The 22,854-nt window shown below is 57.0% G+C and overlaps 10 protein-coding genes across 10 annotated transcripts; 6 read left to right on the top strand and 4 right to left on the bottom strand.

Moving 5' to 3' along the window:
- Window positions 1-39: 39 nt before the first annotated feature.
- On the top strand, window positions 40-1,911 carry PG997_002541 (uncharacterized protein; the record flags this gene model as incomplete). The annotated part of the gene is made up of 3 exons (XM_066806856.1): window positions 40-924; window positions 1,120-1,474; window positions 1,640-1,911. Coding segments are annotated over 3 exons (1,512 nt in total), but the record flags the coding sequence as incomplete, so codon positions are not given.
- Window positions 1,912-5,059: 3,148 nt separating this feature from the next.
- On the top strand, window positions 5,060-6,965 carry PG997_002540 (uncharacterized protein; the record flags this gene model as incomplete). Its single annotated transcript, XM_066806855.1, has 5 exons — window positions 5,060-5,385; window positions 5,446-5,472; window positions 5,599-5,910; window positions 6,026-6,711; window positions 6,823-6,965. 5 exons carry the CDS (start codon window positions 5,060-5,062, stop codon window positions 6,963-6,965), a joined length of 1,494 nt encoding a protein of 497 aa, XP_066670473.1.
- A 1,387-nt stretch (window positions 6,966-8,352) lies between these two features.
- Window positions 8,353-9,185, top strand: PG997_002539 (CVNH domain-containing protein; the record flags this gene model as incomplete). Its single annotated transcript, XM_066806854.1, has 2 exons — window positions 8,353-8,593; window positions 8,632-9,185. 2 exons carry the CDS (start codon window positions 8,353-8,355, stop codon window positions 9,183-9,185), a joined length of 795 nt encoding a protein of 264 aa, XP_066670472.1.
- A 2,790-nt stretch (window positions 9,186-11,975) lies between these two features.
- Window positions 11,976-12,965, top strand: PG997_002538 (uncharacterized protein; the record flags this gene model as incomplete). Its single annotated transcript, XM_066806853.1, has 1 exon — window positions 11,976-12,965. One exon carries the CDS (start codon window positions 11,976-11,978, stop codon window positions 12,963-12,965), a length of 990 nt encoding a protein of 329 aa, XP_066670471.1.
- Window positions 12,966-13,100: 135 nt separating this feature from the next.
- Window positions 13,101-13,679, top strand: PG997_002537 (uncharacterized protein; the record flags this gene model as incomplete). Its single annotated transcript, XM_066806852.1, has 1 exon — window positions 13,101-13,679. The coding sequence occupies one exon, from the start codon at window positions 13,101-13,103 to the stop codon at window positions 13,677-13,679; it is 579 nt and encodes a 192-aa protein (XP_066670470.1).
- Window positions 13,680-15,030: 1,351 nt separating this feature from the next.
- Window positions 15,031-15,877, top strand: PG997_002536 (Aryl-alcohol dehydrogenase; the record flags this gene model as incomplete). Its single annotated transcript, XM_066806851.1, has 2 exons — window positions 15,031-15,193; window positions 15,249-15,877. 2 exons carry the CDS (start codon window positions 15,031-15,033, stop codon window positions 15,875-15,877), a joined length of 792 nt encoding a protein of 263 aa, XP_066670469.1.
- A 179-nt stretch (window positions 15,878-16,056) lies between these two features.
- On the bottom strand, window positions 16,057-17,101 carry PG997_002535 (uncharacterized protein; the record flags this gene model as incomplete). The annotated part of the gene is made up of 2 exons (XM_066806850.1): window positions 16,057-17,037; window positions 17,075-17,101. 2 exons carry the CDS (start codon window positions 17,099-17,101, stop codon window positions 16,057-16,059), a joined length of 1,008 nt encoding a protein of 335 aa, XP_066670468.1.
- An 889-nt stretch (window positions 17,102-17,990) lies between these two features.
- PG997_002534 (uncharacterized protein) lies at window positions 17,991-18,293 on the bottom strand (the record flags this gene model as incomplete). Its single annotated transcript, XM_066806849.1, has 1 exon — window positions 17,991-18,293. One exon carries the CDS (start codon window positions 18,291-18,293, stop codon window positions 17,991-17,993), a length of 303 nt encoding a protein of 100 aa, XP_066670467.1.
- A 1,408-nt stretch (window positions 18,294-19,701) lies between these two features.
- On the bottom strand, window positions 19,702-20,789 carry PG997_002533 (uncharacterized protein; the record flags this gene model as incomplete). Its single annotated transcript, XM_066806848.1, has 2 exons — window positions 19,702-20,078; window positions 20,156-20,789. 2 exons carry the CDS (start codon window positions 20,787-20,789, stop codon window positions 19,702-19,704), a joined length of 1,011 nt encoding a protein of 336 aa, XP_066670466.1.
- Window positions 20,790-22,120: 1,331 nt separating this feature from the next.
- Window positions 22,121-22,823, bottom strand: PG997_002532 (uncharacterized protein; the record flags this gene model as incomplete). Its single annotated transcript, XM_066806847.1, has 2 exons — window positions 22,121-22,506; window positions 22,607-22,823. The coding sequence occupies 2 exons, from the start codon at window positions 22,821-22,823 to the stop codon at window positions 22,121-22,123; spliced, it is 603 nt and encodes a 200-aa protein (XP_066670465.1).
- Window positions 22,824-22,854: the final 31 nt, after the last annotated feature.

Raw genomic sequence — 22,854 nt, 5'->3', positions numbered from 1 at the left:
CCCAATGTTGTCGCTGCCGTTGCGCCCACAAATGTCACCATGAGCAACAGCCACAACCTCCACGATGCAGCGAGACCAACGGCGACTGATTCCCAGCAACTCCACTACCACCAACAACAAGAGCAGCCGGGCCTGGAAGTGGACTCCCGCGCCGACACCGCCGGCCTCCACCTCCACCGCGATGTCGAAGCCGAAGACACGACGAAGCAGGCCGTAGAGCCCGGCGCCAACGGCGGCTACTTCCCCGACGAGCACTACGCCGCGCCCGGCTTGCAGGCGGCTCCGGCGCCTGCTTATCTGACAACAAGCGACGGCAAATACGAAAATGGACGAGGGCTGCACCCGGCGACGGCGACGGCTGGCGGCGGCGGCGGTGGCGGCGCGACCTACCCCGCCGAAGCTGAGGCGACGGCACCCATACCTGGCACGAAGAAGCCGAATCGGCGGCGCTTGTGGATTATATTGGGCGTGATCGCGGCCATCCTAATCATCATCGGCGCCGTCCTAGGCGGTGTCCTCGGCAGCCGCGCCGCCAGCTCCTCCTCTTCTGACCCCAGCAGCCAAGCATCAGGAGACGGAGACGGCGACACCGCCGCCGGCAACAGCGGCAACGACACCGCGCCGCCCTCGGCGCCCCTACAATACATCCGGCCCGGCTCGAGCCTGGCCGCGACGGGCTGGCGCGACGGGCCCGACTTCCACATCCGCCTCTTCTACCAGGGGCCCGACCAGCTGCTGCGCTACTCCAACTTCTCGAGCAAGGAGGACGGCGGGTGGGGCGCGCGGCGGCCGGTGTTGCTGGACCAGATGGAGTATAAGGCCGCGGTGAACACGTCGTTGGCGGCGGCGACGTCGGTGGAGTCGAGGGAGATCGTACGTTTTAGATATTTTCACTTTCAGCTCCGTCTCCTTTCCACCGCCCTCGTCTCGCAACTCCTCTAGCCCTGCTGCTACCGCTGCGGCATCGTCCCACCTTACAGTTGAGCATCAATCATCCTTGAGGCTACGAACTTCGCGAGTGCGATAATGCATGCCAGGTGCGCTGCTCAGCTCGGATGGTCTGCGAGATACCCTTGATAGACTTGTCGATGGTAAACTGACCAACTATCCGAAAAACAGAAGGGAGAAGACAAGCTCTTCTACCTCGACACCACCAACACGATCCGCCTCCAGCTCTTCCGCCCCGACGTCCGCGCCGCGGGCAACGGGGGCCAGCTCAACAAGTACCCCGTCAAGGCCGCGCCCGGCTCGCGGCTGGGCGCGTACTGGCCCTCGCTCCTGTCGCAGGACGAAGGGGTCGGCGGCCGGCTGCGCTGGACCCGGTACTGGGGCGTGAACCAGCAGAACAAGCCCTTCTGGGAGGACCAGGACGCCAACGTGACGGCGTCGGCGGGGTCGGGGCTCGTGGTGGTGCCGGCGTCGAGCAAGTACGGGAATTCGGGCGGGTTCCTTTTCAGGAGGGGGATGGGAAGCTGTGGAATAGTTTGGCGGACCACTCCGAGGGGGGCTGAATGGGACGGCTTGGGCTAAAGGTGAGTTGCCGTCATCTTCCCCCTTTTCCTACTGTTTTGCTCTGTTCCTCTTTTTTCTATATTCCTCCAGCCCTGCGTGAGAGTACCGCCACTAACCGTCATCCCAGGCGACCTGACCAAGAACCTAAACGGCCTCACCATCCCCGACGACTCGCCCCTGGCCGCCTTCACCGTGGCGCGGTCCGGCGACAACCCGCAAAACTTCGTCAACACGTACATCCTGTACGTGGGCCCCAAGGGCGCCGTCAACATGGTCTGGCAGGACGACGAGAACTCCGGCTGGAAGGGCCCGGTCCAGTACCCGGAGGCCTTTGGCGGCGCCGACGCGGGGACCGACATCGCGTGCGTGACGCCCGCGGCCTGGGCCGGCAGCAACTTCGGGTATGGGGAGATTAGTAGCGCGTACAACATGAGCCGGTGCTATTTCAGGCCGGGGGCGGAAGGGTGCGCGAGGTGGAGTTTGATGGGGCGACTTGGAAGAATAGGGGGTATTTGCCTATTGACTGAACTGATTGATTGGTTGGTTGACTGGTACTGGTCTCCCTCCGATGGCTGGCGAGGATGAGACTGCGACTGAAAGTGAGACTGAAAGAGAAAGACGGCATTACGAAAGCTTTATGTTGGATAGAACGCCTGTACATGATCCCCCCTTAGATACTTTATATCCAGACGCCGGCGTACCACGAGCGCGCGCACACACACACGTATATATGGTTCCTCATAGCGTTCCTCCTGGCTCGGTTTTGTTACTACCCCCTCCCCCGCGCCTTCTCTCTTTTCCCCGTGTCCAACTACCCGAAGCAAGGCCTCGATCAGCGCCGGAGACCTTGTGCTGCCACAGCTGAACGAGGCCAGTCAGGCCAACTCGGAGTACTGAGAGAGCCGGGGCGAGCTCTGCGACGATGTAAGCCGCCGCAAGCCGTCTCCCTCCTAACGTTCTAGAGAGAGTCATGGTTGGGATATGAAAAAGTCTCCTTGGCAATTTTCCCCTTCGCTGTTTACCACCGAGAGCTACGATACTCAGTCTCCTGGTTTTCACGGTGGCCTCGTAGCGGCCGTTGGCGCTTTCAGACTGCTGGATGAAGCCCTGTCTTGAAGCTTAGATCGCGGCACCTAATAGATATGAGTAGAATATCTTATGTGCATCACATGCTAGTTTGGATCTAACGGTGTAGATTCGAGTATTCTAGTCAACCGAACATGATCTACACCACCTAAGGACACGGACTGAAGAGCCTGGGTCAGACGACGAGGACTGAGTGATCGGTAGGAACTGATTTGTGTCAGATATGGGAAGCTTTGGAATGTGACGGTTGTGTAGTAATTGTACGTCATCCTTGTCATGTTCCCAAGTCAGGTAGTGATGTAGCCTTCCCCTTTTCCGGCGCGGCCCATGGATGGATGGATGGACCACTCAAGCATAGCAACCCTATCTGCCGCGACTTGCTGCAGCTGCCCGCCGGCGGCTGAGGCTGCTGACTCTTTGCATTCCGACATGAACAGGCATGTCTGCCAGGGGGCTCGGCAGCGTGGTGACAAAGACCAGTTGTCGGCTACTGTACCGAAATAGATGATCTCCTAAACACACATCTTTGCTGCAACGTCAGACCTTGTGGAGGCTAATATCAAGCTCAACTTCTTCATGCCCCAGATACCATGTAAATAATGACTGGATAACCCAATAAGGCCAGCTGGAACAAGGGAATCATCATGCCCATTTTGACGATATCCGCGACAGTGACATCTACTGCAACGCGAGGGTTGGCGCCGAAGGCTTCAAGCCCTTTCTTTGAGAAGCACCAATTACCGAGGTCGTACGAGCTGGAAAACCAACGTCTGTGTCACTGGTCAAAGGCAAGGCCTAGGTTATGTAGGCAGCCATGATGACTAGCAGATGTAGCTAGTCAGATTCCCGGATCAGGGGTGAACCAATGGACATTGCTCTCGGCAACACTATTGTTGAGAAAATAAGGAAATTCAGACGTTCAAGTGTTCATGGCATCTACTATGAAGAAATTTGCTCAGCCTAGGGTGATACCCCGTGTGGCGGTCCGGGTAACTTCTACGGTGTAACATGGAGTTAAGTTGTTTCTTGTGAAAGCTCTGGTTTCAACGTCGTCCTGACGGTTTTCGGGGATTCTCCAACGTGGTTGACTGTTGTTCGGGGTGACATTGTCCCACAAGGGATGATGCTGCGGGGCCGCTTCCGCTGCGGGTTGGATCTCACCTTCCGACACTCGTCTGGGGTACATGGCCGCTTCTATGGCTGCCTCCGCATCATCGTGAGCTGGGTTGTGACTGGTTGGGGTGTCGTCCAGGGTCTCATGCACATGACGGGATGCTGATTTAGGCAGCTGCTTTAGACTCCAAGTTCATGATGACTACAAGTGGCCTCTAGATCGGACTCATTTCAAAAGTAAAGAAGCATATGCCATGAGATATGAGCAATCCGCACACACATGCTGCTGTGGTTCAAGTGTAGTGTTGAAGCGTTAATGGATTGCTTCAAGACCACGTTGAAGGGATGACGCTATTCTCGGCTACCGGTTGCCAAGCGCCCGTCAGCGATGCTTATCTCAACGCCATCTAGTGGGGGTTCCCAGCGTCGCGACCGGAGTGGGCGTAGTGGGCGCAGTGGGCGAGGGAGACACAAGGGAGCGCCCAATGCGCCTGTACTGTCCTGGCCTAGCACCTGGCAGAGGGTACGCTAGGGGCTAGGGTACTGCAGCTGAGCAGCACCAAAAGGGCACCAGAAGGGCACCAAAAGGGAACCCCGAGCACTGTTCCCGAGGTTGCGGACGCCACACTGGCGAGATTTTGTTAGCAGTTTTGGCCGAGCTCTCTCTCGATTTGTCAATTCCTGGCTTATCTTAGCCCGTGCTTCGTGAATTCCGAAGGCCGCTCTGCATCCCGGCCGATCAGCGTATATGTGGGCAGGATATCCATCACGATGGATGCGCCATTAATGATCGCGTGCAGAGTTTTTCCTGTCGCTCTCTCGTCGCATGTAACGTCCACCGCATTGCTGATGCTCTGATAGGCAGATTGGCGAACAGCAGCGAACAGAGGAAGGCGGCTCGTCGAAGACACAGACAAACAAGAGACCCTGGAAAATCCTCCACACCCCATCCCACTCTTTATCATAATCACACCACACCACTGTGTGAGAGTGAGCCGCCTCTCCGCCAGCTTGGCCGAGTCCGGATTGGCTTTTTTTTTTCGTGCGTCTCACGCTATGTATATATCCATAGAAATGTTGCCGGCTCTGCAGGACTTTCCTCCGTCAATGGCCAAGACTCACCAAGTTTTCGACACTTGACCGTGTCGCGCGTTGTCCGGCCTCCTCGGTTTCCAATTTTCGCCCTGCAACAGGTTTTCTCTTCGCTTAGGATTACTACTTGCAGCGTTTTTGTTTTCTGTCGTTTTCTGTTTGGCTATCACCGGATCTGCTATCGATCGACGCTTATCACTTGTCCTTTTGGGTTCGTTTTGGCGGGGTTGAAATCTTGAAGGTGCCAGCAAGCAAAATGTTGGGCAAGAAGGAAATGATGCAGCCAGCTTCTGATATGCCGGCCGAGAGCGGCAGCCACGACGACGCCACCTTGTCGGCGCTGGCCAAGGTCGAGACTCGCGATGCCACGCATCCCATCCACTGGAGCCGTTGGAAGAAGTGGTGCATCATTGCCGTCTACTGCGCCCTGCAGACATTCATCGCCATGACCACCACCACCTTCGTGGCCGCCGAGTTCCTCGTGCAGGAGAAGTACGGCGGCTCCAAGCAGGTCGTCGCCTTGGGCCAGTCCATGTTCATCGTGGGCACGGCCGTTGGTCCGGCCTTCCTAGGCCCTCTATCGTATGTCCTTCACCTGCCATCATTGGTTGCACAAACATGAGTATGCACACATCCACACAGAGGAGCATCGAGGGGCACCATCGTATGGTAGGCAGCTGCCGTGCCATCCATCTGTGTGCATGCTCACTGTCTCTATGCGCCCCCCTTTTATATCTTGTCTCCCTATTTTCCTGCCGGGAACGCAGCTCCCTTAACATATTCTTCTGCTCGCAGTGACATTGGCGGTCGCAAATGGGTCTACGTGGCGTCCATTGCCGTCTACGCCCTCCTGAATATCGGCACGGCCATGGCCCTCAACCTGCCCATGCTGATCATCTTCCAATTCCTCGCGGGCGCCGCCGGCAGCACCGGCCTCTCCAACGTGGCCGGCACCATTGCCGACCTCTTCGGCGACCTGGACGGCGCCGGCCAGCCCATGGCCCTCTTCGTCATGAGCGCCAACTACGGCCCGAGTATCGGTTCCCCGGTCGGCGAGCTCATTGCCGAGAACCCCAACATGGGGTTGGCCTGGATCTTCTGGATCAAGTAAGTGCGCCCCAGCATATCGTACCACCCGCCCATGCCCCAAGCCCCCGCCCGGACGAACCCCCTGAGTTCGCCACCAAGCGTGGTACCCAACCAATACTAATGAACCCCGAAGCGTCATCATTGGCGGATGCTTCGCGCTCATCATGTGCTTCATCCCCGAGACCCTGCCCCGGATCGTCATCGCCCGGGCCCTCGAGAAGCACGAAGTCAACGTCCCGCCCGCTGAGATCGCCATCGTCGAGGAGAAGGTCGACGTCCTGCGCGAGATGCGCTTCATCACCTCGATGGCCTTCCGCATCATGCTGACCGAGCCCATCGTCGTGTTCCTCGGCATCTACAACGGCTTCGCGTACGGCCTGCTGTTCCTGTACCTGGACGGCGTCTTCGACGTCTTCGTCGTCAACAACGGCCTCTCGGTCATCAGCGCGGACCTCACCTATCTTAATTTCGTCGTCGCCGTCACCCTCATGTTCTGCTTCGTGCCCGTGCAGACGTGGTTCTATCGCCGCGACCGGCAGCGCAACGGCGGCGTCGGCCGGCCCGAGGCCCGCTTCCTGACTTCGCTCGTGGGCGTCTGGGGTTTCCCCATTTCGTTGTTGTGGTTCGCGTTCACGTGCGACGGCAACACGTCATACTGGTCGCCCGTCATCGCGGGCGGCGTCCTCGGCTTCTTCGACCCCCTGCTCTGGCTCAGCATGCTCAACTACATTGCCGACTCGTACACCAACGTCGCCGCCTCGGCCATCGCGGCCTTCCTGATCCCGTCCTTTGCCCTCGCGGCCGGCTGCTGCCATATCGGTAAGTCTTCTTGTTCTTCGAGACAGAGAGAGACCAGAAAAAATTTGCCCAGCTCCCCCACTACCAGTGTGTTTTTGCCCCCAACGCATGTCCAAACTTACTCTTATCTAGGTATCATCATGTTCGCCAACCTCGGCGCCAAATGGGCCATGGCCATCCTCGGCTTCGTCTCGTTTGGCCTCGTCGCCCTGGTCTATGTTCTCTACTTCTTCGGCGCCAGGATAAGAGGGATGTCTAAATTGGCCAAGAAATAAGGACACCTAACCTAACCGCAGGTAATGAATGCATGATACGAACGAAACCTTCATTTAGGTCTTGTATAGTAGAGAAACTTTTAGGATAGATCACAGTAGATTTGATACCCTGATAGATTGTTTCCATTTAATTTCTCGTGTCCTTGAGTTGCCTACTTTGTGAGAACATGTCACTAGTCGTAGATATCGTAGCTGTACATACTGCCTTAGGGATTGAGATGTGCATCGATTACATGATTTTGGGATCCAGTCGTTTCTGCCCGATTGGCTTGGCGCAGAATGCAAATTTAGAGGTGTCGATCACAGGAATAAGAGAAAATGAACCCGCTAGTTGATCTGCACCACCGTCGCGGTCCTGCCCGAGCCATCGCATCTCCGAAGTGGAATGAGTACATGGTAGATCATATCAGGCTGTCTGTGACAAGAGTCGAAAAACTGTTTGATACTCTCTCCAAGATATGTTGCCGCATAACCCCTCCACCTCTGTTTGAATTGTACGAAATTGCCACCTGCCAAGTGCAAGTCCCGAGGATGGACGAATGCTTGACGGCAATCTTCAACATGACGTCTACGGTGTTGAAATGCAAAGGTCCTGCCGGGAGTCTCCTTGTCGCGTCGGCTACGCAGCCGATGCCGCGCTGGAAGCTCCGGATAACTGGGAAGCCCATATATTCCTTGATGGCATTTTGAAACGAGTCAGATGTCAAGTCTATCAGGTTTAGGGTTTCGAGATCTGTCTACCTAGTCTAGCTGGATCTTGTCCCCTAGGAACCCGCCCCTAGCATCCCGGATGACAAGACGCAAAAAAAAAATGTTTCGGGAGAACGACGTCACTAGTGGCTGACCGGTACAGCCGACGCCACAAAGAGTACCCGCACCGCCACAGGTAAAAAAAAGAAACAAAGCGGCCGCCTCACCAACGCCAGCTGGCCAACTAGCCAACTTTCCAGCATGCCGGGCCAGCTAGTCCGGCACCACGTTGCAGAAGCACGCTGCTTATGCTGTGCCGGTCCCTTTGTCCTTACATAAAGAGTCGATCTAGAGCCAAGGCCCCGTTTCATCTGAAATTTCCTTGGGTTTTCCCCACTCATCTGTTCACCTACCTGAGACCTTCCGTTTTCCGAGCGATCAACAACCGACATCTTATTTTTTTGCGCGCCTGGCAGCCAGCAGCTTGGCGCACCTTGCCAATATCTACCGCCCGCCAAGCCCATCATTACATCATTACTTGACTGGAAGGTCCGAACTACTGTCCGAAAGCTGAACTTTTTCGGAGCTCCACCCACGCCCAAGCCACAAGCGCTAGAAGGAAGAGAAACAGGCGAAGAAGCAGAAGAAGAATAGTTTAGGGCGGAAAAGGGGTAAAAGAGAGAGAGAGAGAGAGAGCATGTCTAATTCCGAGTACTATAGCGGGGCCGGTGGAGGTGGTCAGCCCTACGGCGGCGGTTACGGTCAGCAGCAGCAACAAGGCGGCCATACACCGCCCTACTACAACCCACCTCAGAATCAATACTCTGCACCACCACCGCCTCCGTCTGGTGGGCAATACGGCGCTCACCCGCCGCCTCCTCAGTACGGGGGCCCGCCCCTCAGGGCTACCCGGGCAATAGCGGCGGACATCAACCACCGTATGCACATCAGCCGCCCCCGCAGCATCAATCGCAAGGCGGTTGGGGTGGGCAGCAGCAGCAGCAGCAGCAGCACCAGCCGTACCCACCCAACAGCGGTGCTCCCCCGAACAGCCATTCTCCGGGCTTCGGCCAGCCTGCCCCTCATGATCAGCGAGGCGGTGGCTACTACCAACAGCAGCCGCCGGGGCAGCATCAGCAGCAAGGAGGTGCTTACTACGGCCATCAGCAGCAGCAGCATTGGGACCCCAATTCCGCGCCGCCGCCCCCTGGGCAGCAGTATCCAGGCAGTGGCCCCTATCCTTATCCGCCCGCGGGGGCCAGCGATAAGGGCCTAATGGGCGCTGTGGGCGGCGGGGCCCTCGGCGCTTTTGCCGGCGGCCAGGCTGGCCACGGTTTCCTGGGCGCGGTGGGTGGTGCGGTCGCCGGCTCCATGCTTGAAGATCGCTTCGGGGGAAAGAAGGACAAGAAGAAAAAGAAGGACGGCAAGGACAAAAAGGACAAAAAGTCAAAGAAGGACAAGAAGCATCACAAGAAGAAGGGCAGCGGCAGCAGCAGCAGCTCCTCAAGCTCCTCGAGCGATTCTGATTAGACCGACTGTCTGTCTCTGCCTGCCTGGCTGCCTGGCTGACCTCGGTTCGTTTACGCGCTTTGGTTACTTGCTTTGCTTGCTTTCCTTCCATCTCTTGTTCTGTTTCATTCGCCTTGTTTGGAGCAGGTCGTATTTCGCGAAGGCGAAATGCGGAGTGGTGCCACACGATCCGGATGGGGATTCTCATCTCGCAGGTTGGAATTGCCTAGAATTAATCGATATGTGGGTGAGAGTTGTGAATATGCAACCCAAATGAGCACAGTGTTTGGCGCCCTCTTCTTTTTTTGCGGAGAGCAGAAGCGAGGCCCTCCGAGGCCCTGCTATGCCCTGCCACGCCCTGTCGGATGCCCTGCGAGTCCCGTCGCAGGTTGCACCAGATCCATTCGGCCAGCGCAGCAATATCGGTCAGATGATCTATCCTTAATCTATACACCACACGATGTTCTGTATGGAGAAGCCCGAGAAGGGGCGCGGAGAAAGAATCTGTGCACCTCGTGACGGCCTCGGTCATGCAACTCGGCATTCGTGCCGCGCGCGGTCGTTCGATCGCGCGTATAGTGTGTTTATATATAAAGTCGGGCAGGATTGGTGCTATAGGTGTATGCAGAGAGAGTTGCATGCGGGATGGGGCCCAGCACATCAATAGAGGAAAAAGAAGGCCATACGGTACGTGTGGTGGCCAGCGCTTTCGCCTTGGGAACGACTGATCGTGGTGCGTTCGGAGATAAAAATAAGGAAAAGTCGGTTGCACCTTGCGGTCACGAGTCGTCGCTGGTTCCTGCACCATGGCATGGCACGCACGCACCGACCAAGGCACCATGGGCACCCAGCACGGGGGGAGCTGCATCTCGAAGGGAAAACTGGGCGCCCTCGCGCGCAACAACATGCACACTGTATATGGGGGAAAGCGCGTGGTGGTGGACGCCGACTCCGCAAAAAAGGCCAACACCGCATCTCTCTGCTACTACGCCTCACTTTTTGGGACACGGTCGTGTATGTATGGAGTAAAGGTTGGGGTCTCCGAGGTGCAGCTCAAGTCAATAACACCCAAAATCATGGGGTCTCGCGACCGAAAAAAGGGGAAGCAGGAAGCGCCCGCGACTCGGACGACTCTGGCTCTGGGTCGAAAACGAGTAAGTGCCACAACTCCGTCGCACACATACCCATTTGCTATCCATTTGCTATCCATCTGGTATTCAATTTATCAATTATGCTGCCTGATCGGACGAGAGAGTTGCGGCCTTGCGTGCAACACAATTTCCGGATTTAAACAATGCCACCCACTCGAAGTCTCGAACGCTGCCTATTAAGGGACTCTGTCAATGATCCGCAGTTTATAGGCTTGGCAAGGGCAGTTGGGTGCATGTTGTGCCTGTCTGTGCTTGGCTTGCTTGCTACCCAATAACCAAGAAAGCAGAGAAAAGGATGGAGCTATTCGATATTCAGTATGCATAAGAGTCAGGACCGTGCAGCAAAAACCCATGGCCATGGGCAGCGTGGCGTGGCGGGAGTTGCAGTTAGTTGGCCGTTGCGCGAGCAGGTGGTGTTGTTGTACGTTGTGTGCGCTGATCTGGTGCTTGCTGACTCTGCACTAGGTTATGCCCAGGATATATTTTTACCCTTGAATCCTTTCACGACCCTTAAAAACGGGAAACTAATTGCTTGGGATAGTGGCGGCAGATGGGAAAATGCTAGAATAAAAAAGAGCAATGACGACATGGCAGCCCCGAGTCAGTGATGGTAAAACTCGTCAAAGGGATTGACAATTTTAGCGGAAACACTGGCAATCAATCCGAGCCAAGGGCGCCGGCAGTAGCAGGACAGAAGCAGCAACGCTTTGAGGCTGCCGGGCGGGCGCTTGTTGCCATGGCACAGTAATTGGCCCAGCTAGCATTGCTAGGCATTAGGTAGCGTTGGGAAGGACAGTAGCACGGTAGGTAGCATAGCACAGCTAGCACAGGCACAATACAATAGGTAAGGATAGTGCTGATACAGTGTATACAATTGAGTGCCTGTTCTAGGCGACGCCCGGAAGGCCCGGTCATATCCTGCAAAATTGGCCGAGAGGCTCAAGTGTCCGCCTAAGAGGGACGTCATGGCCATCGGTGGGTCCCCCGGCCGAATTCGCATCGCTTCATGCCGAGAGTAAGGCCGTCCACCCTCTGCTGCCCGACAATTGCACGACACACCTCACGAACGCCTACCGGACTCATGCTCGCAATAGGCATTCATCGACACCAGCAAAAAGGCCATTCCAACATGCGCCTTTTTTCCCAGAACGCAACGGGTGGGAGGGAGGAGCAAAGTGTGGCCATCCGCTGCGACACTGGGTCCTGGCCTGCCCATTCCTGCATGGCCATTGTCCATTCGATCCATGGATAGGGGCCATCCGGCGGCTTCACGGTGATATGGTGGAACTGTGCCGGCCCCACCCAGTAACAACAACAAAAAATCAAGTGAGCGGCCAGATGTTTGCACGATGGGGCGAGCGATGTCATCGACGCCGCTACGGCTGACTAGGTGTCGACATTGGAGCCCATCGCAGTTTACTTGTGGCCTTGGGGGGAGGTGGGAGGCTCCAAAATCCGAGAAATAAGAACGGGCTTATCTGCCTCCTCGATTTCTACTTCCGGTACTTGCGATAGTACAGTCGACGGCTTATATTAGCAGTTGTCTGGTGTTGTTTGTTGTGCCCGACTTCTTCCCTCTCTCCCTCTCTCTGTCTTGTCCCCCATCCCCCTCCACACTTACACACCCTCACTTGGAGAGACACAAGACAAGCAGCCCACCATGTCTTCCTACCTGCCCTCCTTCTCACAGCCGCAGTCGAGGCGGAATTCCTTCGCCGCGTCGCGCGCCAACAGCTATGTGCGCTCGCGTCCCGGCTCCGCCCAGGGCTCCCGCGCCAACACCGTCGTCGCGTCGCGGCGCAACTCGGCCTCGCGGCCCCCGAGCGCCCACGCCGGCGCCGCCTCCGGCACCGAAAAGGACGAGGAGACCGACACGGACCTGGCCGAGCAGAACATCCCGGCCCTCTACATCCCCCAGAACGAAAAGGGCGAGCCCATGGCCGGCCGCATCGTCGGCGGCAAGCACGACACCCCCGAGTGCGAGCAGATCGACGCCGACTTCGGCCTCATCAAGCGCGTCGACATCGACATGCCCCTCACCCTGACCGAGATCGTCAACGAGAACGGCAAGGAGTACATCGTGCTCAACTTCGCCACCGGCGACAAGCAGAACCCCTTCAACTGGAATCCCTGGTACAAGCGCAGCATCTCCACCATCCTCAACCTCATGACCCTCTTCATCGGTCTCGCCACCACCGCCTACTCCTCGGGTATCGGCAGCATGTGCAAGGAGTTCGGCGTCTCCGAGTTCATGGGCCAGCTCGGTCTCTTCACCTTCAACATCGCCTGCGCCATCGCCCCCATGGTGCTCGCCCCCTTCTGTGAGCTGACGGGCCGCAAGGTCGTCTACGCCGGCGCCTTCCTGTGCTTCTCGCTCCTCTTCATCGGTCTCGCTCTGGCCAAGAACATCGCCACCATCATCGGCCTGCGACTCCTCCTCGGTCTCTTCGGCTGCGTCGGCACCATTCTCGTCGGTGGTACTTTCGACGATATGTACGAGCCCCGCCACCGCGGTCGCCCCATGGCCATGTTCAGTTTCGTCGCCATTTTCGGCACCGTTTCCGCCCCCATCTACGCCGGCTTCATCGACCAGGCCATCGGCTGGCGCTGGATCGAGGGTGTGCAGGGCATCGCCAACATCCCCTGCTGATCCTCATCTTCTTCTACTTCCCCGAGACCCGTGGCGGAGTCGAGCTGCACAGGCGCGCCAAGGCCCTCCGCGCCGCCACCGGTGACGAGCGCTACGTCTCCGAGGGGCGATATCCTGACCCCCTCGCTGCAGTCCATGTTGAAGGCCTCCTCCGTCAAGGCCATCCACATGCTTGTCACCGAGCCCGTCGTCTTCGCCTTCGGCTTCTGGATCGCCTTCTGCTGGGCTGTCGCCTTCATGTTCTTGTCCGTCATCCCCATCACCTTCCAAGAGAAGCGCGGCTGGAACGAGGGCGTCGCCGGTCTGCCCTACATCTCTCTGGCCATCGGTACCACCCTCGGCTGGGCTGCCCACCACCTGCAGATGCGCAAGTACAACCGCCTCACGGACGACCCCAGCATCAAGGTCACCCCCGAGGCCCGCCTGTACGGTGCCATGTACGGCGCCATGTGGCTCCCCATCGGCCTCTTCATCTACTCCTTCACCCAGTACGCCAACCTGTCCTGGGTCGGACCCGCCATCGGCCTGGCCCCCATCGCCTTCGGTATCTTCTTCGTGTTCGAGTCCACCTACTCCTACACCGCCGACTGCTACGGCGAGAGTGCTTCTTCGGCCATCGCCGCCCAGGGTTTCCTCCGTAACACCCTCGGCGCTGTTACCCCCTGTTCGCCAGCGCCTTCTTCCACAACGTCGGCTCCCAGTACGCCGGCCTGATCCTCGCCCTCTTCGGCACCGTCCTGAGCACGATCCCCTTCGTCATGTTCAAGTACGGCTACCAGCTCCGCAAGAGGAGTAAGCTGGCCAAGGAATAAGCGGAAGCCTTCCTTGCCTGGCCTGGTAACGACTCAAAAACAGTAAAAAATTAAGGGAGAGGGTAAAACCAAACAAAAAAGAGGAAAAGGGGGAATGATCTCGAGCAATCATCTCACCTTTTGGCATTTGTGGCGTCTTTCCGGCATAGCATTTAATCAGCAAATCAACATCTTTAGCTTGTATAATTTTTATCCCCAGCAACAAACCATCCATGTATATACTTACTCTTCTGCTGGGTTTTACCTGGGGCTTCGGTTTCTCGGCCACAATAATCAAGAGAATCTCGTATATCCCCTCCCGACACGCTTGACTCCTTGCCCACGTCTTCCATCATGTGAATGTTCCATCTCTTCCAAAAGTATTACCATCGCGTCCCGATTTCGGCTTTCGTTTGAGAAGTCATCTTCGTAGTTCCGATAGTTGTCGTTGGTTTAACCGCCCTCGACGTATTTAGCCAGTCAACATCGGTCTTCCTCTCCAGTTCGTCCTGGGTGGTCAGGCTACGTGCCTTTGCAGCAGCAGCATTAGTCTAAGTTGTTCGCATTGAACGCGCGAATCAGACAGCCGATGTTGGGTAGCTGCACCAGCTGCTGTAGTTGATGGTACAGAAATCCGAAAAGCAACAAACAAAACCGTTTGTCGAAACAGCAACATGGACTTGGTCGAGTCGGTTCGTTCAATATCCCTGATGACGCGTCCGGTACACGTTCACAGACTACCGCTTGGCTCAGGCGCCAGGCGGGGATCGTCTCTTCAGGGTAGCTACCCAACCGCAACAGCAACGGAACACCAACCCCAGAGACTCCGGTAGCGGTTCATACGACCACCACACCCTGCACATTATGAGCGTAGAAAGATTCCACGGTTCCGTTAGCAGGTGCATTTTGGCAACAGGTAAGGCGGCGGATATGTGCTCGCTGACCCTGGCTTGCTCATAAGAAACCACACCCCATTCGTTAAGGAACACACGTCTTATAGAGTTGCTATTTCTCCATCTAGGCGCAGATAAGATTCCACCATCCTGCAAGCCGCGTGCTGCAGAGGTGCATTAGTGGTAACACTATGCCGTACGGGGATGTCGGCCAAACCCGAGCCAAGCTCTTGGGACTCCGTAAGGGTCGAGGTGCAGACAGCATGTCAGCCGGGTGCATTAGCGTCATGGCGGATGCCTGGCCTCGTACCCCGTGCCCTCCTTCCTGTCTGCTATTTTCCCGCACAGGTCATCAATATCCTCTGCATCGCAATAATCATTATGGTGCCTGTTCAGAGGTCCGCCCGGGACCAGCGCCCTCAGAATGTCGAGCTGCAATTTATGCCTCCCGGAGTCCATATGCGACAATACGGGGAGGATTGGACTGGCATCACGAACCAGCAAGAACGGAAGAAACTCCAGAATAGGTTGAATAAACGGGCGTGTAAGTGGCTATTCGTGCACCAGCCGGAACCAAGTTCATGCTTAATCCGAAGTAGCAAGGCAGAGAAAGAAAAGGGCTGCCCCCACCGATGACCCTTCTGATGTCACCTCGACCCCAAGCCCGAGGCCAGACGCTGCGAACACTTCCCCGCTTCGGAGTCTGATGTCAACATTCAGCCACTGCAAACGGGAAGATATTGTGCAGAAGCGAGCCATGCTCGCACGATTCGCCGAGCAGGCTATAGCGAGCTACATGATGGCCGACCCGCATGCCGACCACCGCCTGAAGCTCATACAACTCAACACTATCAACGGCTTCACAAGAAACGCCGCCGCGCTTGGGTTCAGCTTTGACTGGCTCATATGCGAACTCGTCTCCCCCTTTGGACTTATCTCGCAGTTGTCACCACCTCCAGCACCTAGTAGCCTTGCGCCTACGAGCATGCAGCTGAGCACCAGACACCACCCATGGCTGGATTTGTTTCCCTTCCCGAAGATGCGGGATAACCTGTTAGTCGCCACGGCCGTTCTTTCCGCCGAGGACGAGCAGCGGCTGTTCGACGACATCATGGAATCGGGCGGGGGCAGGAGCGAGTGGGCCGGGCTCGTGGTTTGGGAGAGCCCTGGGACCCCGAAGCTGGGAAGTGAGCCTGCCCTTTCTGCGGAGGTGGGGATGGCTGATTAGTGACTGTCCTGAGATCATCGTGTCTACCAACTACTGGCGGGGCCAGAGAGGTGAAAGGCCGATTGCGAACCCGAATTGTGTCAAAGAGCTGTATGATTAAGGCTTGCAAGTACAGACAGAAGGGCTTTAAGTTAAGGGAAGAAGGAAACATTGCTAATTGATCAGCGAGTTAAAGCCGCCTACAGTTCTCCCCTCAATACCGCACTCCAGTCCTCGCCTCGAACGAACTCCTCCAGTGAGCTAGTCTTGATCCCCAACTCTGCCGGAGTCTTGACTCTCGGATTCCCGCCAGCATATCCAAATTCCGCGAAGAACCTGAGATCATCGACAATGGTGGCCTCGAACCCTTCCGGAAGGTACTTGATATATTCTTCCTCCGACACGTCTCTCACCGTCGCCTTGACTCCCTGCGTCCGACCCCAGAGCGCCGCGTACTCCGATTTCGTAACAATCTCGCTGGCACCCAAGACGTCCGTGCCGGCGGGGTAGTCCAGGACCAAGGCCTCGACAAACGCACCCGTATCCCGCGTGGCCACCACTTCCGGGTTCGCTTGATAGGGACCAGAAACCGCCAAGCGTAAGTATTCAAACGTGCCGTCGGCCAGCTTATGCGGACGGAACGCCGAGATGTCCCTCCACGTCTCCTGGAAGATCCCCATAGTGACAGTATTGAGCCGCGCCCCCAGCTCGGGCAGCTCTTCCCGCATGGATTTCTCAGCCGCCGCCTTGGAGTCGAACTCGTACGCACGCGTGTACCTGCCGCCGCTGATCTCCCGCACCGCGGCCAGGGTCGAAAAGACGAACCGCTCGAGCGTGGCGAGGACGCTGGGGTCGGAAGCCGCCTGGGCCAAATTGATGCCCTGCGACGTCTCCAGGTCGCCCGCGTACTCCTCGAGGGACCTGCCCGCGGCCCGAGCCTGGTCCTGCAGGGACTTGTCTTCGCTGACTCGGGCGTAGTTGGCGGCCCAGTCGGTCACGGCGAAGATGGCGTGCGCGCCCTGGAATGCGGCCTTGAGGGAGTATATGTCGTCGTGGTCGCCTTTGACGATGTCGACTCCTTTGTCGGTCCAGGCCTTTGCTTTGGCGGAGTTGGGATTGCGTGTAAGTCCGCGCACACGCCATCCGGGGATGGCGAGGAAACGGTTGGCGACGGAGCCACCCTAGATACATGCTTAGAAGTCGGAACCTAGAAATGACACAGAGGCTCTGACGTAGTTTAGACATACCTGTGTTCCGGTAATCCCAAGAACGGTGATGAGCTTTTAGCCATGGTTGGTTGTTTCTCGAGATGAATATGCCGAGGTCTCTTTCTAGATCCAGAAGCTACGTGCCGCTTATATATGTAATTCTATACTTTAGAAATTCCGATTACCTTGATTTATAATAAAACACTGGGCATATAGTGTCGAGATGAATCAGCGGACACGCAAGCGTTGCACGTTGGGTCTGATTGGGCAATGACGACAGGATTACGGTATGCAAGTATGCAAGCCAACAACAGAGATGCGCTTGGCTGACACGATACGGACTCTGATCAATGGACACTATCTACTACCAGAAGGCGGCTGTCTCGTCAAATCGAATGGGCGTTTCTCAGGTAGACGATGGAAATCTACGCGACTTTGGCCCCTGAATTCTATCCAGCAGGGGTGGTCAGCCATGTGCATTAGCGTGCCGAGATCTAGTCTGGTCAGCCAGTTGCATAAGCATGCCAAAATTGCATGACTGTGAGCGACTCCTGCCAAAAAGAATTTGTTCAATTTGTAAGCTGCATATATCGAAGACCGAATTTGGGTTGGCTTCCCGGGCATAATGCAAAGTATGAGCGGACAGCGAGCCGCTCGTTTCCGAAATAGGAGGTTCTTGCAGACTGACTACCTACTTACCCAGCCGACCGCCCCCGATTCTTGAATCTGTCGTCAATCTGAATATCTCCAGATTATCCATTTCCCCTATATCAAACTCAATGTTTATTTACTTTGGGTATCGTTAGTTGGATCATGATATGAAACGAAAGTAAGAAAACCCCGGACAAAGCAAGAGGTTTAATATCTATTATAAATAAAAATCCCAAATCTTGCACAACTTTGGGAAAACTATTATAATAAACCAGTCATGACTTGGAGAATTGTTTCATGCCAAATTGCCCAGACATATCCAACTGCAGCTTCCTCCACGTATTGGTGATCTCATCCCTGCGACCACACAGTTCATCAACATCCCATTGAGCCGACACAAACCTCCCGTCAGGAAGTGGGCGTGGGGATGCGACAAGCAAGCCACGAACCCGCCGACCAGCTCTGGAGTGGGAGTAGCCGCTGCCTTCCGGGATTACAGACCATGCCTCGGCCGTGGTCATGTTGACAATGGTGGCGCCGGCCCCGACCGGGACCTGGTTGATGAACTGCCGGGCCATTGGGAACTGGCTCTTGACGTTGATCTCGAAGTTGCGCCACCAGAGGTCAGGGGTCCTGGTCCGCAATCAGCGGACCGTGGTTGATGTTGACGCCGGCGTCGTCGACCAGGATGTCAACATGGACCCAAGGACGGTAAAACTTTCATCATCACGTGGATGCAAATTATGTACTCAGACAGATCCGCGCCAAGCCATTCCCAAGGGGTATTTTTAACCATACATACAGCAAGGCTTGGGGAAAATACTTTCTGTACAACACAAGTTGCATTGACGTAAGCTTACATACACTCCGCCGCCGCCACAGCCCCCCTAAGTGCAGCAGTAGTCAACCACACCCGTTTCTTTTTCTCGAAGGTTATGTTAGCTCGGGAAGGTGACCCGAATGCTTAGCCATATACGATGCTCGCAGCCTGGGCACAGCCTTGTCCCCTTTCCTGCTACCTCTGGTAGGCATGCGCCTACCGCCGAGCTTACGACATTCGGCCGCCTGCTTCACGCCTCGTCAGAATCCCTTTCGTCTACAAAAAGGCGGCTTTGGTATTCGACCCAAACTGTAATTACTTTCCCGCTTTACGCGTAGCATCGCCTCATAATCCGACAACGAGCGCCGTTGTATCCCATCATGAGGCTCCATCTGGCAACGGCATCCCTCCTGCTCGGGCTCGCCCTGCCCGCAGTAATTCCCCCACAAACAGGACGTCCCGATGCGCAACCAGTCAGTGGGGAGGCCGCAAGCCTGCTCCCGCGAGGCCGCTTACCGGCGGCGAAAAAGCAGTTGGTAAGCCGAGACCCCACGGTCCCGTGAACGGTGTGTATCCATTTTGCGGCGGCTGACTTTGTTGGGAAGAAGCGGCGGAAGCCGTTCTCGAAATTGTGAAAACCACGTCCGACCTCGTGCAGTCCGTCTTCCCCGCCCAAGACACCGACGCCTGCAGGGCCCTCGTCTCGGTTCTCCACCGCAAGGTGGAATCTTGCAACTACCGAGCTTTGGACAAGCAGAGACGCGACAAGTGCTTTTGCGACATTTCGCAGGGGTCTTTGCGGGACGATGTATGCGCTTTGGCCGCAAACCAGAACATGGTGTCTACAATCATGGGCCAAAGTAAGAGCCTCTGCCAGGAGTGCCGATTGGGCCAGAAACGATGCTCCTAAGGAGGATCGAGCTGTGCTCATCATGGAGAGAATACGGACATATGGGCACGGATTTCTACTACAGTCCCGACGATGGGGAGTGTACGAATCGAGGGAGGCAAGGGCCGAGGCTCGGTTATCAAGAATATATAGAAGTCTAATGCAGGACATAGTATAAAAGAATCTAGCCCGGCGGCGTAACTAGTTTGACCGCCAGCGTAGAAGAACACGGTGGTTTGGCATCTTGGCAAAGTCTTAATGTCGACGTGACTGGCAATCAGAGAAGGGTCACGCCGACACCTGCGAGGAGGACAAGCGGGGCCAGGAGTGGCGAATCAAGAGGGCCGCGCCATGCAGCCCGGCTCTCCTTGACCGGCCCGGGAACTTGGCTGCCGGTCGTCGCGTTGCTGGCCCGGATGCACGTCAACGGGGACACGATGGGATCCGAGGTCGTGTTGCGACCCCAGACCACGACCGCCGGCCACGCCAGGCTGCCCGTCTCGTTGTAGGCCGTCAGGTTGCCCCGCTCGGCGGAGGGGAGGCCGCCCAGGTTCGTCATGATGGCGCGTCCGTCCACGAATTGGTGCCGGGGGTTGTGGTCGGCCACTTCTGCCGCCAGGCGGGCGCCCTCGTTGATTCGGGTCGCGTTGTAGACTATTGTTCGTTCGTTAGACATTTGCTGCTGCTGCTGCCCAGTCGCGGGCACGGGGCCCACGGGCGCGCGGGGTTACTTACAGTTGGCTGTGCAGCCCGCCTGGAATGCCGCCGGGGGTCGCCACAGCCATCCAGCTCGTCGAGGCTAGGGCATGTGCACCTTTTGTACCACCTGCTGGAGTTTTTCCAGGCCTCCGAAACGGAATCAGTAATGGCCTTGCGGCAGTCCTCGCTGAGGACGGACGAGCAGGTCCCGTCGTCCTCGCGCAGCCCGTCCGAGTAGTCGCGGTTGGTCTCCCAAGTCATGACGCAGACCTCCCAGCCGTCGGTCACGTTCTCCTTGAACGGGGGCGTGTGGAGGGCGACCTGCGTGCCGGTGAAGTACTTGCCCTGCGCCTCCGCCTCGCTGTTGTTGACGGGGATGTCGGCCTTGACGTGGATCTGCCAGGACCAGCCGTCGACGAGCTCCGGGGACCATCCGTCGGCGATCTCCTGGGACCCTACAGCGCCGGTGAGATCGGGGCCCGAGAGAGGATAGATGCCCGTGGCGTTGGGCTGCTCGTCCAGGAGGCGGCCGAACTCGGTGAAGTTGACTCCGCCCGGTCCAACTGCCCCTCCACCGTCCCCCCACGTCGCCGCCGAGGTGTCGGCAAGGACGGTCTGCATGCCAAGAGCCATCAGCCACTGGAAAAGGAGATTTGTAATCTTCATCTTTGCAGCTGTGAGCTCCTCAGTGTGGAATGTTTCGAGTCAGATGGAGTGTGTGCGCAATGAAGGTGTCCAAGAGAAGGGCCAATTTTGTCGAGGGGATCGATATACGACTGTGTGCTTGCTTTGTTGGCCTGGAGCAAGACAGAAGGAGAAAATCTCGCTTGGGGCGATTGAGGTTGGGGAGGCGCTCAAGCGAAGAAATGGTCAGCACGGAAGTCAGTAGCGAAAGGGGGTGACGTCACACTAGGCGTGCTGGATATGGATACCGACTGTACGAGGTAGTGACGTGGGTAGTCCGCGCCGCAAACATCGTACGTTCTCCTGATCCGCCGGCTGGGCGTGACACGACGATCATCTGTGAGGGCCTGAGCCGAGCTTCCGAGTTCGCGCCATGGCCAGGCAACCCCCAACACAGGTAACGGCCGGGCATGGTACGGGTAATCCGGGGTAAATGAGGGCCGGAGCCTCGGCAGCCAAAGGGCGGAACGAAGAGAACCGATGATTGGCTTGGGTGCGCGACAACAGGGGGTTGCCAGCTGTTCGGAGGAATCTGGTGCAATCAGTGTGTTGGTTCGCCTGTAGAAACGATGTAGCAATGCGGAACCAGTAACATTCCTCGCTTTCGCTCCGATCCCTGGGCTTGCAGCACATCCATACATACTTGCCCTGCCAAGTGCCGAGGCTAGGCTGACACGCTGGCATTTCCATATAACGCCGAGCTCGGGCGGCATAGACTGGACAACCCCCCGTCATCGCAGACGAGACTCTAGAAGGCGTGGTGCTTTGATGAAAGTCCCGAGTAGTGATGGGTCGCTACGTGTAGAAGCATGGGTAGGGTTAAGATAGGTGGAAGAGAAGCCTCCATAGCTGTAAGTGAAGCGGAGTCGATCGTACGAGTGGTTGTTTGAGAAAGAAAGGAGAGAAGTCAAGAATACATGGAGGGGACTTCGCAGGAACACAGTCTTATATACACATGTGAGTGGCACTGACAGAGGGCATGGCATGGCCGCGCGATACCGAATTAGAAAGGGGATACTATATCCTTTCGCGACGCTCTCACCTTGAATCGTAGTCGAGAAAGGATATAGTATCCCCTTTCTAATCCCGTTTCAAGTCATACGCCGGCCTATACCGTCGGGTGGCCTGTTGTCGTCTTCCTTGACTCCCACGACAGCCGTAGTATTTCTGAAGTTCAAAGCCAAAGGACTGGGCGAAGACAACTTTTCGATATAATCTTTGATGTAGTAAACTGACAGGAACCGCGTTCGAAAAGAGCCACCACCCTATTATTCAAACGCCAGAACACCTCCACACAAAGTATGATCAGTATACTATTCCACGAACTCATCCGAGGAAGCTAGGACACTAACGGTATTCCAGCAGCCTCGGGGGACACGGCCCATCCAGCAATCGCCTGTCACAGTCGGCGATAGGACGTATACAATCTCTACACTCCCGGCAGTAGCCCCCCATAACACGCGGGGCGGCACACGCAGCTGCGGCAGTACTCTGTAATCCGTGTCGTCGTCGATATCGTCGTCGTGGTGCTGCAGTAGCAGCAGCTGTACTTGCCACCGCCCCTGCCTCGGCAGCACCGGCGGCCGCGACAGCCGCAGCGGCACGAAGAGGTCCCGTCGCAGCAGCAGCCGTCGGGCCGGACGCGCATGGATGAGCCGGTCCGGTTCAGGATGAGCGTGTTGCTGTCGCGCAGCAGGCTCTCGCTGACGACGAGGCTGCCGTCGTTGACGATGTAGCGGGTCGGGTAGCCCGAGTAGCGGGACTGGCGGTTGAAGCGGCGCACGAGCTCGTCGTCGCACCGGTCGCGACAGGGGGCTCAGGGGCAGGCTCGGGCTCGGGCTCGGGCTCAGGGGCTGGGGCCGGCTCGGGGGCGGGGGCCGGGGCGGAGACGACGGTGTCGCACTTTTGGCTGCCGCGGTGGGAGGAGCTGCGGCTCGACGAGGAGCTGCTGCTGCTGCTACTGCTCGAATGGCTGCAGCTGTGGCGACTGGAGTGGCGACTGGAGTGGCGGCCCATTGCTGTAGTTGTCGTTATTGTGTGTTTTTGA

The sequence above is a fragment of the Apiospora hydei genome (assembly GCF_038363865.1).
Source record: "Apiospora hydei strain CBS 114990 chromosome Unknown utg000004l_segment0_segment0, whole genome shotgun sequence".
Lineage (NCBI taxonomy): Eukaryota > Fungi > Ascomycota > Sordariomycetes > Amphisphaeriales > Apiosporaceae > Apiospora > Apiospora hydei.
Note: the sequence above shows the minus strand (reverse complement) of the source record. Positions and strands in the feature narration are given on the sequence as shown.